This window comes from Falco naumanni, chromosome 6 (genome assembly GCF_017639655.2).
Source record: "Falco naumanni isolate bFalNau1 chromosome 6, bFalNau1.pat, whole genome shotgun sequence".
In the NCBI taxonomy this organism is placed as follows: Eukaryota; Metazoa; Chordata; class Aves; order Falconiformes; family Falconidae; genus Falco; species Falco naumanni.
This window is the reverse complement of record NC_054059.1, coordinates 24561855-24582757: the sequence shown is the minus strand read 5'-3', so window position 1 is coordinate 24582757 and position 20903 is coordinate 24561855. Positions and strand designations below refer to the sequence as shown.

General features: G+C 41.6%; 1 protein-coding gene across 2 annotated transcripts in view; it reads left to right on the top strand.

The window, feature by feature from the left end:
• The first annotated feature begins 249 nt into the window (after positions 1 to 249).
• PXDN (peroxidasin) overlaps positions 250 to 20903 on the top strand; it is a 90437-nt gene continuing 69783 nt past the window's right edge. For both annotated transcript variants that reach the window (XM_040598315.1, XM_040598314.1), the window contains exon 1: positions 250 to 816. In XM_040598315.1, the coding sequence (XP_040454249.1) occupies positions 287 to 816 (530 nt within the window). In that variant the 5' untranslated portion in view covers positions 250 to 286. The remainder of the gene's footprint in view (positions 817 to 20903) is intronic.

Below are 20903 nucleotides of genomic sequence, written 5' to 3'. Positions count from 1 at the left end.
GAATGTGAGTCTTTCAGAGCAGGGCAGAAACGGGAGGTGGTTTGCTGAACTTGCTTCTTCCCGTAAGGGTTTCTCCTTCCCTTGTCTTCCCCCCCCCCCCCCCCCATCTCTTCTCTGTGCTTTCTGTTCTCCCTTCCGCTCCTTCCCCCCCCCCCCCCCCCCCCTCCCCCTTTCTTTTCCCTTCTCCACTGCTCTCGCTTCCCTTCATTTTGCCTGCATCCTCTCCCCTCCGGAGGTGTACGCAGCCGTCCGCCTCAGGGGGTGCCTTCAGTCCCCCCTTCAGGGGATGGAGGCGAGAGCTGGGGCGGGGAGCGGCGGCCCAGGGGCGGTGGCACCCCTGGCCCCGATGCGCGGCGCTGCCCCGCGGTACGTGCGCAGGGCGGCGCGGAGCCCCCGCTGCGGGGCGGCCCCCAGCCCGCCGCCGGCCGGGGCGGTCCCACCGCCGTCCCCTCCTCCAGCCTGCGCGGGGGGACGGGAGCGCCCCGCCGCCGAGCAGAGCGGCAGCCGCGGCCGGGGAGCGGAGCGGGCGCGACGCGGAACTCCCGGAGCCCCTCTCCTCCTGCTCCTGCTCCTCCTCCTCCTCCTCCTGCCCGCGCCCCGCAGCATGGCCCGGCGCGGACCGGCGGCTGCCCCCGGCCTCTGCCTCCTGCTCCTGCTGCTGCTCCGCAGCGGGGGGCTCGCCGCCGCGCAGCCGCCGCCGCAGCAGCGCGGGAGCGTGTGGTGCCCCAGCCGCTGCCTGTGCTTCCGCAGCACGGTGCGCTGCATGCATCTGATGCTGGAGAGCGTCCCCGCCGTGTCCCCCCAGACCACCATCCTGTGAGTAGCCGGGCGGGGGCTGCCGCGCCGGCGGCGGCTCGGCGGCCCGGCGGCGGGGCGGAGGGAGGGCAGAGGAGGAGGGTACCTGGGTGGGAGGCACTTTGGGTGGCGGTGGAGGCTCAGCCCTTTGTCTGCGGCCGGGGGACGGGGGCTGGACCCGCGGCGGTGGCTCTGCTCGAGCGGCCCCGGGCGCCCCCCACTCCGCTGCTCGCGGGGCTCCTCCGGGAGGCGGCGTGGCCTGGGGCTGCCCGCAGCTCGGCGGGCCGGGGCTGGGCTCGGCAGTCCCCGGTCCCGCTGCCCGCTCGGCCCCGCGGCCGGCCCCGGCGGGTGGCGGCGCCCCGGCGCGCCCTGGCCCGGCTTCTCCAGCGCGGGGGGCGGGCGGGGTCTGGCCGGTGCCCCCGGTTTTGCGGTTGGAGGTGGATGTTCTGGTTAACCTACGGGCATTGTGTCTACGGCTTAATCGTCCCTCGAAGGGTTTTGCCGCTTTCTTAGTATCCTGCTTAAAAGCATACTCAGTTGGCGGGAGGAGCGGCGGGGGTGTATGTAGCACTTTCTGTTCAGTTCTGAGACACGGTGGGGGATGTACGAGCAAAGCGGGACCCAAACCCTGGGTTTACTGAAAATTGACTGGGTTCAAGTTCCTGCAGAGACTTGTGAGCGCTATTTCATGTCTTGGTTTTTAATTCAGGCACCCCTGCGCCAGCTGAAACGCCCGGCTGTTTCTCTATAGTGTCTTGCCACTGTTCTGAGTGGGATTGTATCGGTAATAAAACCTAGTATTGGCAGCGATAGACATTTATTTAATTCGCATTAATTTTGCTGAAACGGTTACCTTTCCAGCCGTATTTACCTGTCATAAATGCAAAAGTTGGGAAAGAACATCACACGCTGTGTTGCTCCGAGGCTTACCGTGAGGCACGGCTGTGTGCTGCTGACCCGCTTGTCCGTTCTGGGGCGGGGGCAGCCCTTGGCACCCGCCCTGCCCTCCCCTTGCAGCACGCAGCCCTGGAAGCTGAGCAGAGCCGGGCCCTGGGAATTTTCTGCGGGGCCTCCTGTAATAAATTGACTTGTGACTCTGTCAGATATTTTCAAAAGGGATCTATAAAGCCTTGGCGTGTTTCAGCTTCCAAGTATTATTTAACGTGAAGAGTACAGTCATTTAGCGTTAACTGAGTCCCTCCTTGGCAAGAAGCGCAGCCTTTTGGCAGAGTGGGGCTAGCCCTGCAGTACTTGTAAACCTTTTAGGGAACAGCGCAGGAAGTGGGTGGTTAATGTTTCTTACATTTGAAACAAAGTACATTTACAGAACACCTTTTGCCTTGAGATTACAGGAAACTCTGTAAAGCCAGTTTTGTGAATCATCTTAAATGTGAAAAAAAAAACCCCAAAACAAAAAACATCTTTAGAGTATGGAATCAAGCCTTAATGGCTTGGTTTCATGTTAAAGGTAGAAGGGCCTGCAACAGCAGAAAGTATTAGATTAAACCTAGCCAGGGTGGAGCTCCCCTTACAGTGGGTATTTATAATCTTGCAGTGAGTCAGAGGGGAATGTATGAACAATGCAAGCATTATATTTGTCTAACGCCACTAATACATCAAATTGTCTAGTATCCCAAATCTGAATTATCATTCTGGTATAATGCAAGCCTGAATGCAGCAGAGGTAATGCAAAAGAAGTTAAAAGTATTTTTTCAGCTTGATAAAGAACAGTAATTCTTAAAATAAACCTGTGGATGACCAGCATTCTTTAAAACGTAATGGTGGCCTTACTTGTCATCTGGTAATGTGTATTCTCCTTTTCCACCAACCAGCTAGGGGACTATTATAACTAAAATAAGTAACACTATGCCTGTAAATGCACAATGATTCCTCCTGCTACAGTTCTGCTGAATGTCTGTGAATGGGGAGGAGATGGGCTGAAAGGAATTATGAATCTCTGGGACAAAGAACAATGGTACAATTTATTTAGTAATTGGTAGTTTGAAGGTACCAATTATAAATTAATAGCTTACCTATTGTATATGAATTGCCTACCTTTAGCTATAGGATATACTTTCAGAATAATTATTACATGTCTGAGGTACTCATTGAATTACTAGTTTTTTACTTTCCTGTGATGTAGAACTGCAGTTCTACACAGCAGTGTTATGCTTCATGCAGGTAGCCCACCACCCACAGAGAAATTTCTATGCTCCAGGATAGTTTCTTTTTTTAAGCATGAAAAAAAGCAGTTTTTTCATCTTTGGTTAAACTCTGACAGTTTGTCTTTCATACGGAGCCTGCATTTTAAAAGTATTTTCTTCAGTGTGGTGTTGATAACTAGATAATTAGAAATAATGAGTTAATTTCAATTGAATGCCTTTACCTTTAAAACATGGGTTTACAAAATCTGCAAAATGTGTTGCTGATGGGTTAAGCCCATTTTTATTGGCATTGGTAAATTCCACATTCTTGTCTTTCATTTCTTCCTTAGAACAGAGATTGACTGTGTAAAGTAATTTTGTAAAAAAAAAATAAAAATTAAAAAAAAAAAAAAACCATAAGTTTTCTCATTTATAAGCACATAGTTATGTTGTATTTTGCTGAGCACTGGTTCTGAAAATTGTCCCATTTTGGAAGCTGAGTTGACTTTGCTCTACTTCACATATAATTTGTTACATGGATTAAAACAGCATGGGGCCCAGACCAACAGTGCAGCCAAATGCTTTCCCCCACATATCAAAAATGTCTACTTCTAATCTCAGGCTTTCTTTTTGAAAACTGTTCATAACATTGCTAGTTGCTGACCTTGCCAGTGCTATGGCAAGGCTGTACATTTTCTCACTCTCTCCTGCTTCTCCCACTTTCTGGCACTTCCCCCTTCCCTGCTGCCGGCTGGGATCCACAGCTTAGATTTCTTCTGCAGGGTGCGTTCTGCCAGCTTTGAAAGTGCTGGTGGAGCCTTGCATGAGCACGTGTGTTTCACCCAAGATGAGATTATTGCCCAGGCTCTTTGTGTAGGACTAGGGCCAGCATCACAGTTCTGTGCTGACTTCCCTTAAGAATGGTGATCCGTTTCCAAAGTGGTTTGCAAAACCACTTCATGCCTTAAGTATGGTTGTGGAAGTTTCCTGTGATCTCTGACTAAATATAGAGTGCTCCTGTATTCATGGAAATTGCTGGAACGTATTTACATTAAACCATTTAAACAGTTGAGGAATGTAAAATTCTGGATGTAGTACTGCTGCTGTCCTCTGTTCCCTGAATTGTATCCCATTTTACATTTATTTGGGGGATGTCTGTGTTTTACAGCCATTTCTGCTTCATGGTATTTGTAATTCTGACAGGGGTCCTTTGAGTATCAATGCAATATGTTAATTTCTGTATCTTGCCTAAACATGGCCAAAATCCAGACCTGTCTACAGGACTAGTTACACATATTCAGACCAATACTAAAATTTTTTGTTTTTCTTGGCAGCACCTGGATGTTCTCTGATTTTTTTTTTTTTTTTGCTAGCTGTACAAGCGTAATTGCAGTCACTGCAGTTGGGTCTCACAGACTGAGTAAGAACAGAAACTTGTGTTATAAGCAGAAGAGGTAAAAATTGACAAAAAAATAACTGTCACAAAAGAAAGTGGACTTGATTTGCCCTAAGAATGGCATGCAAATTATTGAGGAGAAAAATTCAGTTTGAAAGCAAATATTTTACAAATTACTTATATGAGTAGTTATTACTTTGGCTCTCCTGCATGTCTGTTATGAATAAACCACCTTTTCAATACACTGGTATAAGTGATCAGACCTTAATAGGACTTTATAAATTGCAATCATTCCAGGTGAGCAGCTTTTGAAGTAGTCATTGAAATTAAATTGAAGGCAACAGTCTTGGTGTTACTGCTTTTGTTTACATGATTCCAACATATCCTAAGAATTGGACAGTTTACAGTGCATACCTTTTTACTTATTTATCTATTTTAACTTCTGGTTTGTAGTTACATGTCAAGAATCAATCCAAGGGGAAAGCATTAGTTGTTTAATCCTATGGTGAGTTTCTAGACAGCTGTATAAGAAGTACTTAGATTTTTTTCATAGCTCTGTGAGAATTTTTGTGGAATCTAATGTACACTTATAATGCCAGTGGAAAACATTACTGATGCTTTTCAAAAGCATCTATCTTCATACAGTTGTGGCTTTTTTTTAAAAAAAAAACAACCAACAAACAAACCAAAAAAACTCACCAAAACTGAATCACACATCTGTTTGGAGTATACATGAATTACCAAAGAGGTAGGGGTAATGGAAACATAATGACATTTTGCATTTCAGTGTTGATTTGCAGTAACATTATGCCTCTTTTCCCTAAATGCCTCTCTTAAGAAATGTGTGATATGTATGAATACTGTCAGTGCAGGATTCTCAGGGCGTGTCAGGGCTGTCATAGCAGAAGGATACATTCTATTTGCAGAACTGCTGTTTGCAAATGATACACTATCAGTTTCCAAACTGACATCCCGTTCTCATCTGAAAAATGCAACGTCCTTGCTTCCAATCAGATCTTTGAAATCCTTTCAGAAAAATTCCTGTAGATTAAGTAATTGAGACAGCAAATAAATACAGCTCAACACTGTGAAATGCAAAGGATTGTAATCTCAAATCTGGGCTGTGAGTAAACTCAATCACTGCTGAGCATAATTGACATATAGGAGGTAGATGAGAGATGTGATGCTGATATAAGACACAGAGATTTGTATATATTTAGGTTCAAAAAAGAACAGATCCTGAAAGTTTACTTGAAGTATTTGAGAGTAACTAAATACTGACACAGATCTTGACAGCCTAGTGGCTGAGCAGCAGGCTGCATTAGATGCCAATGATGGTTTGCTTGAATTACACAAAATATGGGGAAAGCATAAGATTATTTAAATAAAAATCATCTTAGGTCTTCCTTCATGGAAATTTTATGACCAAGTGCCAAGTTCAGTTTGAGATTAAAACACCTACCCTTAGGTCTCTGTACAGAGGAGAACACAGCCATGTTTGGTGACTGAGCTTCCCTTCTAGTGAGTAGTGATTTAGCCAATACAGTCCATGGTGCCTGGAGCACGATGCGGCTCATCCAAAAGGAAACGCCTTCATTTGCTAATCGTAGTATCTAGCGCCATTTGAACTCCCTTCAGAAAATAGTTTTTAGCTTCATGCTGCCTCACCAAACAGGTCTCGTTGGGCCTGTGTCGTACCTGCTTAGTCCCAAGCATTGTCTTGGATAGCCTAGAAGATCGAAACCAACAGGCAGCTCTGTTCGGACAGCTGAATGAAACTTACTGTTGGGCAGTTTGTTCATTTATTCATGTCTTCTCCAGCATGAGTGTGTTGACTAGTCTTCTGCAGTTCAGTTTTCTGAGTGTGTTAAGGAGACATTTGCAGAGTTTGCACAATGTGCTTGTCATTAGCAGGGGTGGAAGGGCACATTGGTTGGTGTTTACTGGGAGGCATTAGGGAAAGCTGTTGAGGGATGCAGCAGAAGGCCCAATCGAGTCTTCATTTCAAGAACGTATCTGCAAGACACTAGATCCACTAGTGGAAATGTATTTTTGTCATCTCAGCAGCAAGTCAACCCTCATCAAATTCTTTGTTGAAGCAAAATCATACCCATTGTTTTCTGCAAGTGTCTTACTGTATATTTAACACACTGTCTTCAGAGGAATATGTTGTCTTATGTTACAGTTAAAAAAATAATTTCTGGGTTTCATCTTTTTTTTTTACTAACATGTATTTTTGAGCGCTAAATGCTTATCATTTGAGTGTGAAAATGCTAGATTGGTATTTATTTACAGAATGATATCTGTAATGGGTAAAACCAAAGATTCATTGAACCTAAAATCTGTTCTTTGAGAGTGAGTGAAAGTACAGTTAACAAACAATTAGACACCATAGAGCAGTATATAATGGTTCATCCCTATAATATAATTTGTAATAATTGAAATTGCAGTTTAGGGATTTTCTGAGCTAAAGATTATTTCCATGTTGTAAGTAAATCTTGATGGCTTTCTCCTCCACAAATTGTTTAACCTCTTTTTTTTCAACTAATTTAGCTGTTACTTTAAACTCATAACTTTTGCTGACCAGGAGCACTACACAAACTACGTGGTGTAAATTGCTCCTTCCCCACTCTGTTGTGTTTTGAGGTGATGGAATTCTAACTTTCCCCAGTGTTTGCAGGGACAGATCTGGTATGTGGGCTAACTGGGAATTTATAAAGCAACATTAGAATGGTCTATTTTTATTTCTTGTTCCTTTCCTAATAATTCCCAACATATTTTCTTCTCTTGAACTGTTGTTTTCATGCAGTTGTCAAGGGTGGCTTAAGATCACGTCCATAAGTAGTAGTTATCAGTTCTAGGCCCACCATTTTATTTGTAAAGTTTGGTTTTCTCCATATACATAATTTTGTATTCACATGCATTAGGTCTGCATTTTAATAGCTATTCATGGTCTGTTGATAGTTCCTTCTGTTGTTCTTCCTAGTCGGACTTCTTAAAAATAGATGAATGTCATAAGCAAAACTTTGTTCCCTGTGTTGTTCATCCCGTTTCCACTAATGAATAAAATGAACAATGCAGAACACAGTACAGCTCTCTGAAACTGTACTGGTGACTTTCCCTTGCTGTAAAAGTTCACCATTTACTACCAGCATCTCTTTATGTGCTCATCAGGACTGTGTAGGATGTCTAGCTGTTTCAAAAGATTGTCTTCTAATTGCCAAAGCTTTGGGAGTTTGGACTGTGGTCAGCACAAGATTTTTTTCATTTGTTCTACTGAAACTTTTTAGAAAGCCATGAAGATTATGTAGATCAGTGGATCGCTTGGTATTGTTGTCCAGCTCCTTAGTTGAAAATCAGTTTTAAACATTTTTCTTTCTTCCTGATTCTGCTAACAGATAGCTTCAGTGCCTCTTGTGTTTCTCAGTTTTCCCAAACACCACCAAAATAAGAAGTGATGACTTATATCAACTGTTATGATTACTTTGGGGAATTTAGGGGCATGAGGAACATTGAATAAGAAATTTTTGAGTTGCAGAGACAAACATAGGATTACTCACTGGAAAGAGTAAAAAATGGATGCTTGGACATGAGTAAATACACTCTTCCTCTCCTCATTCACAAAGAAGGCTGAAGGAAGAATAACAGGGAGATGCCTATCCCTTGCATCATCAGTATGGTCTGGATCTGAGACACAAGGAGTGGAGTAAGTGTCTCATCTAACGTTGTGGTAAACACATGACTAAGAGAAGAATATGACTAATAAATATTCCAGCCTCCTTTTTTCTGAGTATTTCTTACTGACTTGGTCATTTAGATATTAAATATGTTAGGCTGCCCATCTGTGCTCATGGATTGGCTTGTTAGGAAATTAAGATTAAATTAAAAAGTTGAAAGTCTAGCAGAAAAGAAAAATAGAAAGTATGGCCAGTAAAGAAGAGGGCAGAGCTTGGGCTAATGATCGGAGGCGGCTATGGAAAGAAAACAACATAATACAATAGAAGAAATTGCTATTGTGACAGAAAATAGCAGACAACTATTCAGAAAATAAAAGAAGAGGATAAATAGTATGTGATGTGTAAAATTGCATAATATTTTATTTTTTTGTATTAAAAATGTCCTTTTACAAGAATATTTTACTGTGCATAATGGGTAAAATGAAAATGTTTTCAGGCTCCAATTCTGTTTTGAACAATTGAAAAACTAACTTTTCACCCATCTTGCTTCATCTCCCAAAATGGTATTTTTTTCATTTATTTCTTTTTGATTCAGATTTCTGAGACTTTCAAAGCTTATTGTAGTTTGTTCACGGTATTTTTCCTCACTACTTATATTATTTTATGATCAAATATTTTGTGTGCTCTAGATCTCACTTCACAAATATGAATTTATGCTTAGCTTTGATTACATGAGTGATCCCCAGGCTTCTGATTCTTTATGGGCTTGAACATTTACTGAATCCGTTTCCAGCCCAAAGTGTTTACAGCCTTATAGGCTAAGACTTCACTTACAAAAAAAGGTCCTTTTATAAAGGTGATATTTAAAATCTATATCACACAAGCTAAATATTTACAGTTGCTTGTCTTTCTGTAGAAGTGTATGTATAAAAATAAGTTAGTATTTTAAATACTTGTGTGTATGTCTGTGTTTATATACATACATACACACATGCTATACATATTGTGTGTGTGTATATATATACAGTAAAATGGAAACAACTGAGCCAAATTGTCTTTATCGTATGTTCCATTTGGATTTGATGAAAAAACAAAACAAAAATAGCTTTACAGGCTTTATTATTGCATACATGGGCAGAGTTTCAAGACAATCCAAAGAGATGGTGCAATGAGAGCTGGCTGAACTGGGAATGGAATGACTCGAATATTTCTTTTTCCTTCCTTTGCTTACCAGGCTGCCAAATTTGATTTCTTTTTGGTATGGAATTATTACTGTTGCTAATGAAAGTCAAGTGAGGTCTTTTAAAAAAAAATGGATAAATGTTTAATTTATTGCAAATAGTAAAGATTCTCAAATTTCTTGAGAAAGACATGAGGGAGAGACTGATGTGGGCTCTCAGCTTCATGTCTTTTTGTTTAATCTGTATTTACAAAGATTAGCAAAGATTAGGATATTGAAGAGTTTGTGCGGTGTCTGGCATGGCTTCTTGAACCTGGTGAAAGTATGTAGAATAAAACCTGCGAATTTGGTGCAACATAATGTTGTCTCTTGTTTTTGTTTTTTCATTGTTTTTTTTCCCCAAGCTGATTTTGAAGTTTTACTAACAAAACAATGAGCATATGTATTTAATGCAAAATTAGTTTTAATGACTGTGACATTGCTCCCTTTTTTTTGGTGATCTGTTGTTGTTCGGACTTTCAAATCTTTTATTCTCTTTCCAATTGCCACTCCCCGGATCTTTCAGAAACATTTTCTTTCAGCATTCTTTCCTCTTAAATCACTTATTACAACAGTCTGCTCGTTGCCTGGCTGGTCTAAAAAAGGAAAAAAATATTATTTTGTACACAGAGTTACCTTAACTAATGACTGGTTTTGGTAATCAGGATGATGACTGCTAAGTGACAAGTTATTTGCATTATGTTAGCCAGACTAACAGATTTAATTGCCTTTTATTAGCCATATGGCTGCTGGTTTCCTTCATAGGAGGAAAAAGTATAGAATAAGCAAGTCCATGCTTCCTTTGACTTATCTCCAGGCATTGTGAGCATCATAGCTGAGGCAGCATGAAATTAAGTGCAGACTTCTCAAAACAATTAAATTCAGAGTCTTATAGCATCAGTTCAAGGTCCACTGTGCCACCACAGAAGGCAAATATTTTGTTTTACATTGTTTTGGTTGGCCACTTCTATATAAAATCTCACTTTGGTATCTCATGGTGTCTTCTATTTAATGACTGATTATCATGATAAGCAGATAAATTTTATGATAATCAGAATGAAATCTGTCATCAATATTCAAATCTTTAAAGTTTGTCTGAATCAAAGTCTCACAATGCTTTGATGGTGAATGAGGAAACATTTCTTTGTGTCCAGTTTTTCAAAAGTATTTTGGAAAATATGTGGGGCAGTGTTTGGCCTGGTGCACAGATAACTCTAGTGAGCAATTCAGAACTCAAAATAAATACAAATAAATGCTGCATTACGTTGTCTGCTAAGATAATGCAAAAAGCTAGACCAGCAGTGTGATGGTGTGGTGTATGTATATTAAAAATACACAGCGATTGATTTCCTGCTGGGATGCTGCCTATCAAATCAGGATGCCTTTTAAGGGATATTTTGCCACTCTTTGGGTTAATAACTGATTTAGGTTCAAGAAAAAAGTTTTGATGGCATTTTGATAAACTCTGAGAAATTTGAGCGGTGGGAGTATTTTTTTAAAGACAAACTGAATCACAAAGTTCAGATATTTCAGTTAGGTAACATTCTCAATCTCTAATAAAAAAGGTCCAGGCATTTGGTTTAAAGTGCCAGAAAAAGAACAGACTTCCATCGGGTGAGAACAACTGCAAAGCTGCAACTGCCAGTGAGAACAATTTGGTTATGTGAGTAAGTGGTTTGCTCTGGCCAGATTCAAGTCACGAACTTTCTGATTTAATTTTACTGGCCTGGGCAAAGTTTAAGTAAGTGTAGCTGATTCTACCTACTACATGGGTACTATTAAAGTAAATCAATTAAAGTGTTTGCTAGTCAGAATTTTATGTATAGATAAAGCGTATTTCTGTGTGGATTGAAGCTGTTAGGATTGTAAATAATTACTACCAGACAATTATTAAAAGTCTATAATCTTAGTATAGAAAACATCTACACTCTATGTAAAGCAATTTGTAAAACTCAGGATATTCCTTTTCCTGAGTGCTCTGTTAATAAGCTAAATCACTTGAAACTTCTAAAATTTTCATACATGCAAAACATATTTCTTGATTCAATAAATGACAGTTTTGAAGTCTGAGCCAGAAAATCCTCTAATCCTCCAATTATGAGTGTTTTCTGAGATGTTTTATAAAAACTGTATCAAATTCATTCTGTACTAGATGTTTTCTTTTTGACTTCTGCTTTTTTTCCTTAAACATTTTGGATACATCTTGCAAGTGACGAATTGCATGAAAGAAGTGGAAATAGAAAAAATATTGTCTAAAATGTAAAAATAGTCTGAGACAGTATTCATTGGATGTTTCCAGTTGAAAAGGTTGGAAAAGTAATTAAGTGACAGAAAGCAAGGTTTATAATAAAAAACCCCAACCTTAACCAGCATTCAGTGCCAATCTTTATACTGGTCATATCTGTATAAAAGATCTATCATTAATAGATGTAAGACAGAACTATCCTTTGAAGAAATTTGTGGGTATGCCAAATACTTTAGATAGTACAGGGGAAGTTTTCAATTTTTAATGAACTTGCAATGTGAACAACACCTAGAGAACAGATAGAGTAAGCAAATTACTTGCATACAGCCCACACACTCAAGTACTCTGGTGTATTCTGTAGGTCAGTTTTGTAACTCCATGTGATGTGTTTATAATCCCGTATTCATCAAAGAAATATATAAGAGCTAATTATGGTTTGGCACTAATAATTCAGCAATATCAAACTGAATTCAAATTAGTTTTGTCTTTTCAATACTGGTAAAATCTTGAATTCCCACAGTATATACAAACCCAGTAATTTCTGTGCAACCCAGATTCTTCAGGTAACAGTTTTCTATTACCCTTCATTCACTTTTTTTCTGTGGGTATCCATGAGGAATTGTTTTTTAATAGCATTAGAACAGAGCAAGTACCTGTTTTGCCTGTCAGATACTGTTTATGGCAGAACTTGTATCCTGGTTGGGGTTTGATTGTTGTTAGGGTTTTTTTATTGTTATATTTCCATAACTACCTTCCCAAACTCTTCTCCTGAAAATCAGAAGAAATATATATATCATCACTAGTCTATAATAATAAAGATATCTTAGTCTGTTATCTGAAGGAGAATTTGTAGGATTCTTAAACATTAAAATATTTTGTTATTTAGTTATTGGATTTTGTAGGTTGACTTTGCTTTGAAAATATCATTATTCCTCTGAAGGGATATTTAATTTTCCAGGAGTTAATCTTCTGGACAGTATACATAAAATATCTGCTTTAAAAAGAAGCTGATGATTGGGGTAGAATTAATTTATTTTTTAACTTTGAACTTTGGAGATAATTGGTCATGATGGCAGATCCCATAAAATAAATTCTTTGTAAGATCTGGACCCACATACTAGAGATTTCAAGTAGCAGCAGGATTTGAAAAACTTCTTGAATACCTTTGTGGATTTAAAATTTGATGGTTTGGTGGGTTTTTGGTTTTTTTTTTTTGTTTGTTTGTTTGTTTGTTTTTCATCTTGGTTGGTGTCTCTTTGATTCCTAAAAATCTGTTGCTTTTCACTGCATTGTGACAAAGCTTCAGTGGGTGGGAAATAAGGCTGAGCTTAATGGACATTTTATCTTTAGCAGTGTGGTTTGGACATGGGAAGGATTTGGCCCTCCAGAGCAAGTGTATAATCTCTCAGGAGAGATTTCAGCCATGACACTACTGTACTAGCACAACATCTGATGCTTGAGGAAACTTTACCAGTAGAAATTTATGTGCTTAAGAGGTTGAGTGCTGTGTGGCTTGCACTCTTCAGCCTCTTAAATTCTACTTAAGGTGCCTTAAGTATTTGTGGAAATCCCAGCCCTAAGTTGGCATTTGTATGCCTCTGGATCAGAGGGTTTATTTGTGCTTCTGACCAGTCTTACAGCATCAATAATTTAGCTGTGGGTCCAGAGGATTCTTTCTCAGGTGAAGTTAAAATTTGGTGTATAATATTTGTGGAAGGGATTTTTTCACTGGCTTTTAAGCCACATGTATGACAGTGTTCTTAGTCAAGCACAGTATTAGTAGTTTATACATTTCCTAGACATGTAAATATGTATTTTTGGGTAGTAGAAACATTGGAAGAATCTGTTGTTCAAAGCTGTAAAAATTAGTAGCTATATCTTCTTATTAAAACCAAGATTGTTTTTAAATTTTTGGCTGTACATAGTACTCAAACTTATTTTTTTGTGATGACTATGCTGTCTATTAAGAGGAAATAGTAAATCTAATGTATTTAAGTAGCTGCTCTATTTAGTATATTAATGCTAGTCTGTACCTATTTGTTTTGTTTCAGTTTTCTGTTTTAATTTACATAACAGCAATTGTACCCCTTTGCAGTTAAAAAAAAAAAAAAAAAAAAGATAAAACAACCCAGAAACACCCTGTGGGTGGTACTTGGGTTTCTTTTGGCTGCTGGGTGCCAACAGTAGTTGCTCATTCCTGCCCTTGGTCTTCTCAGTCAATTGTGAGAGTTAGCTGAAAAATAAGGGGAAAACATTTGTTTTCACTCTGAATCATTTCCCTGATTTTGTGGGCTGCAATGTCTGTGCCACTCATGTTAGCCCCCAGGGAAAGGGTGGCCTGGTGGGGGCAGGAGGGGAGGAATTGCTTCCTGAGGGAAGCTGTTAACTGCCCATGGGGCCTCACTGAAATAGGCCTGCCCTCAGGGAAAACCGTAAAAATAGCCTAGAGTTTGAGATGGGATTTGAAGGGGCAGGTTTGGCATGCACAGTCTTCCTGCTGAGATCTTATTGCAGAAAAGGTCCCGTTCCATTTTCCCTCCTTGCCTTGGAAGCGAGAGCTGCTGCCCACCAGCTCTACACCCCTCCAGGCCTGCCACTGCCACCTGGCAGCCAAAGCATGTGCCTTTGGAAACGTTTACAATTTTAGCTTTCACAAATTAATTTTTAATAGATCTCCCATCTATTGAGTTGTCATGCTACTTCATTTATTATATGGATATTTTAAACCATCTGATTTTCATAAAAGGCAGGTTTTTATTTAATCTTTCAGAGATGTTTCTAGTATTTTCTTTTCATTCTGCTTTGGCAATACTAATAAAATGTTTTAACTTTTCTCCTTCTTTTGCATACATGGGTGGTTGAAAGCGTTTTTCTTTCCATTTGAATGCTAGGAAGGACCCCTTGAGAATCCACGTTAGCTATGATGTGTTACTGGGAGGCATGTGGGGTTGCTTTCCACATGGCCCAAATGGTATTTATATGGCCTGAGTGATAGCTAGCTTGTAACTGATACGGGGTAATGAAAACAAGGATGTAAGTTGGAACATGTTCAAAGTGGAAAAATCAGATTGAATTATAACTTTAAAATTGGCATTAAACTGTGAAGACTGAAGGAGCACAGAATTGTCTTATACTCAAAAATTAATTTTTTTGGCCTTAGTAATAACATGTAAGTGTGTAAAAATGCTTCCTATCAAACTGTTTCATGCTTTTTTCTGATACTTTCAGTACTTCGTTAATATGAAGAAATAGTTAGAGACACAAAAAAGTGCTTTTTAATTAATTAGACATCATAATGAACATCAGCTTCTGGCTTTGCGGTTGGTGCCATTTTGAGGGGTTTGGCTTCTATGAAAATGGGACATTCTTTGATTACAGCCTGTTAGGGAGGGATGGGGTCCATCTGTCTAGAAGAGGCAAGGGCATCTTTGGCAGCAGGCTGGCCAGCTTGGTGAGGTGGGCTTTAAGCTGAAGGACTTGAGGGGAAGGGGGTCCAACGTGGCAATGCTCACGCCATCACATCCAAGTGGGGAATAAGCCAGGCCAACCAGAGCAGTGATGTATGTTCCTCAGCTGCCTCCCACGATGTGTACCAGAAGGCCAGGCACCTCAAGGGTGTGTGTGGCTGTGGCGGATCCTCCAGCACCCCTCCTGGGAAACCTGCATGCTCAATTACCTGCCTGAAATGCCTGTCTGCCAACGCACGCAGCATGGGGAATAAACAGGGAGAGTTAGAGTGGTCACAGGGACATGATCTCATTGCAGTTACAGACACAAGGTGGGATAGCTCATGACTGGAATGCTGTTGTGGATGGCTATGTACTTTTTAGGAAAGTCAGGCCAGCAAGGAGAGATGGTGGAGTTGCTCTTTATGTGAGGGAGCAACTGGAATGTATGGAGCTCTACCTAGGAGTGGATGCAGAATGAGACAAGAGCTTATGAGTAAAGATTAAGGGACAGGCCAATGTGGGTGACACCGTTGTGGATATTTACTACAGGCCACCTGATGAGGAAAAGGAAGTTGATGAGGCCTTCTACAGACAATTGGAGATAGGCTTACAATCATAAGCCCTGGTTATCATGGGGGAGTTCAAGTACCCTGATACCAGCTGGAAAGGCAGCACAGTTGGGCATATACAGTCCAGGAGGTTCCTGCAGAGTAGTGATAACTTTTTAACACAGGTGGGGGAGGAGCCAACAAGCAAAGGAGGCTGCTGGACCTTGTACTCACAAACAAAGAAGGAGAAGGACTGGTTGGGGATGTGATGCTTTGGGGCAGCCTTGACTGCAGTGGTCATGAGATGGTGGAGTTCAGGATGCTGTGTGGAGGAAGCAGGGCAGCAACTAGGATTGCAACCCTGGACTTCGGGTGAGCTAACTTTGGTGTCTTCAAGGACCTGCTTGGAGGAATCCTATGGGTTAGGGCTCTAGAAGTTAAGGGGATGTAAGCGAGCTGGCTAATATTTGAGCAACACTTCCTCCAAGCTCTATATCAGTATATCCCTATGAGTAAGAAATCAAGCAAAGGGGGCAGGAGGCCTGCATAGATGAGCAAGGAGCTTCTGACAAAACTCAGAAGGAGGAAGTTCATGGGATGTGGGAAAAGGGAGAGGCCACTTGGGAGCAATATAGGAACACTGTCCGAGCATGCAGGGATGTGAGGAGGAAGGGTAAGGTCCATTTGGAATTAAATCTGGTGAGAGATTTCAAGGACATCAAGAAGGGCTTCTTTCAAGTACCTCAGTAGCAAAAGGAAGATAAGGGAAAATGCACCTGCTGCTGAGTTAGGTGAGTGCCCTGGTGACAAAGGACAGAGAGAAGGCAGAGTTACTGAATGTCTTCTTTGCTTCAGTCTTTACTGTCAAGGCTGGCCCTCAGTATCCCAGACCCTAGAGGCAAGAGAGGAAGTCTGGAGAAAGGAAGACTTTCCCTTGCTTCAGGAGGATTGGGTTAGAGATCATTTAAGCAAACCTGACACCCACAAATCCATGGGCCCTGATGGGCTGCACCCCTGAGTGCTGAGGGAGCTGGCAGATGTTATTGGTGAGCGACTGTGTATCATCTTTGAAAGGTCACGGAGGACAGGAGAGGTGCCTGAGGACTGGAGGAAAGGCAATGTCACTGCAGTCTTCAAGAAGGGCAAGAAGGAGGACCCAGGAAACTACAGGCCAGTCAGCCTCACCTCCATCCCTGGAAAGGTGATGGAACAGCTCATCCTGGAGATGATGTCTGAGTGTGTGGCGGAAAAGAAGGTTATTTGGAGTAGTCAATATAGATTCACCAAAGGGGAATCATGCCTGAACAATCTAATAGCCTTCTCTGATGGAATGACTGGCTGGGTAGATGATGGGAGAGCAGTGGATGTTGTCTACCTTGACCTCAGCAAGGTTGTTGACACTTGTCTCCCATAACGTCTTCACAGGTAAGCTCAGGCAGTGTGGGTGAGATGGGTGGGCAGGGGGGTGGGCTGAGAACCGGCTGAGTGGCAGAGCTCAAGGTGTTGTGATCAACAGTGCAGAGTCCTGCTGGAGGCCTGTGGCTCGTGGTGTTCCCAGGGGTCAGTACGGGGTCCAGTCCTGTCCAACTGATTCACCAGTGCCCTGGATGCAGGGACAGTGTCCCCTCAGCACGTTTGCTGGTGACACAGCACTGGGGGGAGTGGCTGAGACCCCAGCAGGCTGCGCTGCCATTCAGCAAGACCTGGGCAGGCTGGGGAGCTGGGCGGAGAGGGACCTCGTGGAGTTCAGCAAAGGCAAGTGGAGGGTCCTGCCCCTGGGCAGGAATAACCCCCCGCACCAGTACAGGCTGGGGCTGGCCTGCTGGGAGGCAGCTCTGCGGGGAAGGGCCTGGGAGCTCTGGTGGGCAGCAAGGTGCCCATGGGCCAGCAGTGTGCCCTGGTGGCCAAGGCCAGTGGGACCCTGGGGTGCATCAGGAGGATCATGGCCAGCAGGTGGAGGGAGGTGATCCTGCCCCTCTGCTCTGCCCTGGTGAGGCCACATCTGGGGTGCTGTGTCCAGTGCTGGGCTCCCCAGTTCAAGAGAGACTGGAATTACTGGAGAGGGCCCAGCAGAGGGCTACGAGGATGATGAGGGGACTGGAGCATCTCCCTTGTGAGGGAAGGCTGAGCGAGCTGGGCCTGTTTAGCCTGGGGAAGACAAAACTCAGGGGGAATCTTTCCAATGTCTACAGATACTTTAAGGGCAGGTGCCAAGAGGATGGGGCCGGGCTCTTTTCAGTGGTGCCCAGCGACAGGACACAGGGCAATGGGTGCAAACTGCAACACAAAGTTCCATCTGGATATGAGGAAAAATGTCTTTTCTTTGAGGGTGTAAAAGCACTGGCACAGGCTGCCCAGAGAGGTTGTGGAATCTCAAGAAAACTGCCTGGACATGATTCTGTACAACCTGGTCTAGGAGAACCTGCTTTAGCAGGGGGTTGGACTAGATGACCTCCAGAGGTCCCTTCTAACCCTGACCGTTCTGTGTTTCTGTAACTGTTGAGTTAATGCTTCCAATATTAGAACTCCTAGGAAGAGGGTGCATGACATAAAGCAAAATAGATGTGATCTCTTGAGGCCACTGGGATTTAAAATAACTAACAAGCATGGGCAAGACTGCTAACACTTATTTAGAAATTTCAGACATATCTATAATTTGCAGCAATCCAGTTTTCCAAGTTTTTTTCATTATGGCCAATCCAGATTTAATATAGGTAGAGAAAGAAGAAAAATAAATGTGTAGGGAAAGAAGTTGTAGGCATATTATTTAGTTCACATCTACTTTTGGAATGTGAAATAAAAATGATTATTTGTTGATTAATTTCAGTTATGGAAGACTAAAAAATAGTATAAAGCATAATATTTATCAATTTTTTATATAATCTTTTGATGTGTTCTGTAAGGTAACTCATTCCCTAATGAGTAGGAAGCAGGAGTTGGAAATGAGTAATGGCTCTGAATTGCTTTATTTGGTTTTTTGTGTATAATTTTGATATCTATGTTAGTATGCACATAGCAAGAAGAAAAAGGCAGGAGTAATATCTGTTCCCAGAGATTCCCTTCCCTGAAAGTCATTCAGTTAGGTACCTTAAGGTTGAATGTCTTCTAGCAGCTGCTTCCATTACTTTTCATAGGCAGAAAGCAGCTTCTCTTCTCCAAGAGACAGGAACACAAGATGCCTGTTCGAACACTGTCTGCACTGATGAGGAATGAGGAGATAAGTATCAGAGGAGTCCTAACACAACCCTGTCACTCCCAGTTCTTCTGAGTTTTCTTTGCCAGGAGCAGGAGGAGCTGGAGGCAGAGCAAGAAAATAGCTGATTTATCTGCTCTGGCAGCCTGTTAACCTCAGGAAACAGAAAATACGATTCCAAGAGCTGCAGCTTTTTCAGTGAGGTGACCTGGGATTTTCCATGAAGTGGAAGGAAGAGCTGTGGCTTTGTCTGAAACCAGGAAGCTGGTCTGTAGCCAAACGATAGAGTACCCAAATTTTTGTTTTTACTCTTTATGCAAGCCAATAATGCTTTTCATATTAATAGTAAAATGTCCTTGGAATTCTATAAGAACAGGTATCCAGATAAATTCTGATGACACCTCTGAGTTTGTCTGAATCTAATAGAGCAATCGCTGTATTGGAAATAACTGGAAAGTACGTAACAGTTGGAAATATACTCTGATAAAATCCACCTAGTAGAGAGGGAAGACAGGCTATAGATTTACAATGAATAAAGGCTTTTGAGTCAATTTTAGATGTTATTTTCAGATGCAGCACTTCCTTCAATTTTCCACATCCTTTGGCTTGATGTTGATCTTGTACTGCAAGACTTCTTTTTGAATTGAAGGAGACAAAATGGGCATTCTTTAGTAAGGTCATCAGCATTGTAGATGCTGAATGCTATTTATTGGTCTAATAAATATAATGCAAGCTCACATGCACTGCATCAGTGAGGCTGCCTGCCCTGAGGAATGAAAAGCCCCACCCCCCGAAGTGCACTGACAGGGAAATCACACTTCCATACTAGGATTTGCCTGCACAGTTTGTTACCTCTTTCCCAGCCCTCCTTCATATCCGTGTTTTCAGCTGTAGGATCTTTTGTTGCCGAGAGCTCATTGCCCTCAGCTCACTGATGATACCTTCTTCTGTATCAATGTGTATTTTCTTTTATGAGTATGCATGTTCATTTGCTTGCGTTGCACCTGCATCCGTTTTCCTGGATGGATGGATAAAGAAAGACTTATCTGCCATAGAAAAAAATCAGGAAAAATTACAAAGAATTGTGAATATATTGTCCTTCCCACCCATATTTGGAGTTTTAGGATTTATTTTTAAACCTTTAAGAACTGTTGCTGCAAAGAAAAAAATGTGTATTAACTTAAGTGCTTAACTCCTCTGGATTTGTTTTAAGAAAAAATGGTCAGTGCCACTCCTCAGTTACAGCTGTTTACTTCTAGTGATTAAAAACTGAAGATAAACATGCTCAAGCTGGAAGTAGGATGAGATTGTCCAATTTTTAACAGTGAGTATTTTTAACTACTAGAATGACTAGCAAGTCATTAGGTTTTGCTTGATTCATGGTGTTTTTGAACAGTTTTATATTTTTGTCAAAGGAGTGGCTTAGCTCTGACAGCACTAATTGCCTTAAGACAGGAACTTTTGTACTGTTGTGTGACTTGTCCTGTGTGGGAGGTCAGGGGATGATCAAGTTTCCTTCTGGCTTTCAGTGCTTTCCTCTAAGAATATCAGTATTTCATGGATATAGAGTTTAGACTTAAACATTCCTGTGAGACAGAAAAGTGCAGAAACATTATTGGTGTTACAGAATGGGGCGGCAGGGAGATTAATTTATAACTATAGAATAAAGCAGTATGTATGTGGAGTTTTTCCACAGTAATTCACACAACTGTTAACTACAAAACCAAATGAAATTGTTACTGCATTTGTTTCAGTGGTTCATGGTATGCCATAAACTAGTCAGCTTCCATTTTTGGTGTCTTCTTTAGCCTACTATAGAGGAGAAACTTATATTTTGATTGAAAAATACAGTTGAAAAAATAAATATTGAGAAGAAAACTGAGAAGAGATTGTGTCTCCAACATCTCACTACTCCTCTAAAAATATTTTGATTTATCAGTAGCTTTTTACAAGACAGACTGTGCCAACCATTAGTTCACTCTTTCCCTGACCCAAGACCTTAAACATCATGTATTTGTCTGAACACAGCACTTACGCACAGCTATCATGCCCTATTTTATTGGGCATGGTATAAATGCAGGACAAGAAAGCAGCCCTTTCCCAAGTGTATTTCTGCCAAAAATAATCAGTAATGATTATCGGTACATGGCTGTACTGTCAACAACCTTTTCATTGTTCAGGTTTAGAAAAAAATCTCTCTTGGAGAAATAAAGACAAATTTTTGCGTTTTCTTCTTG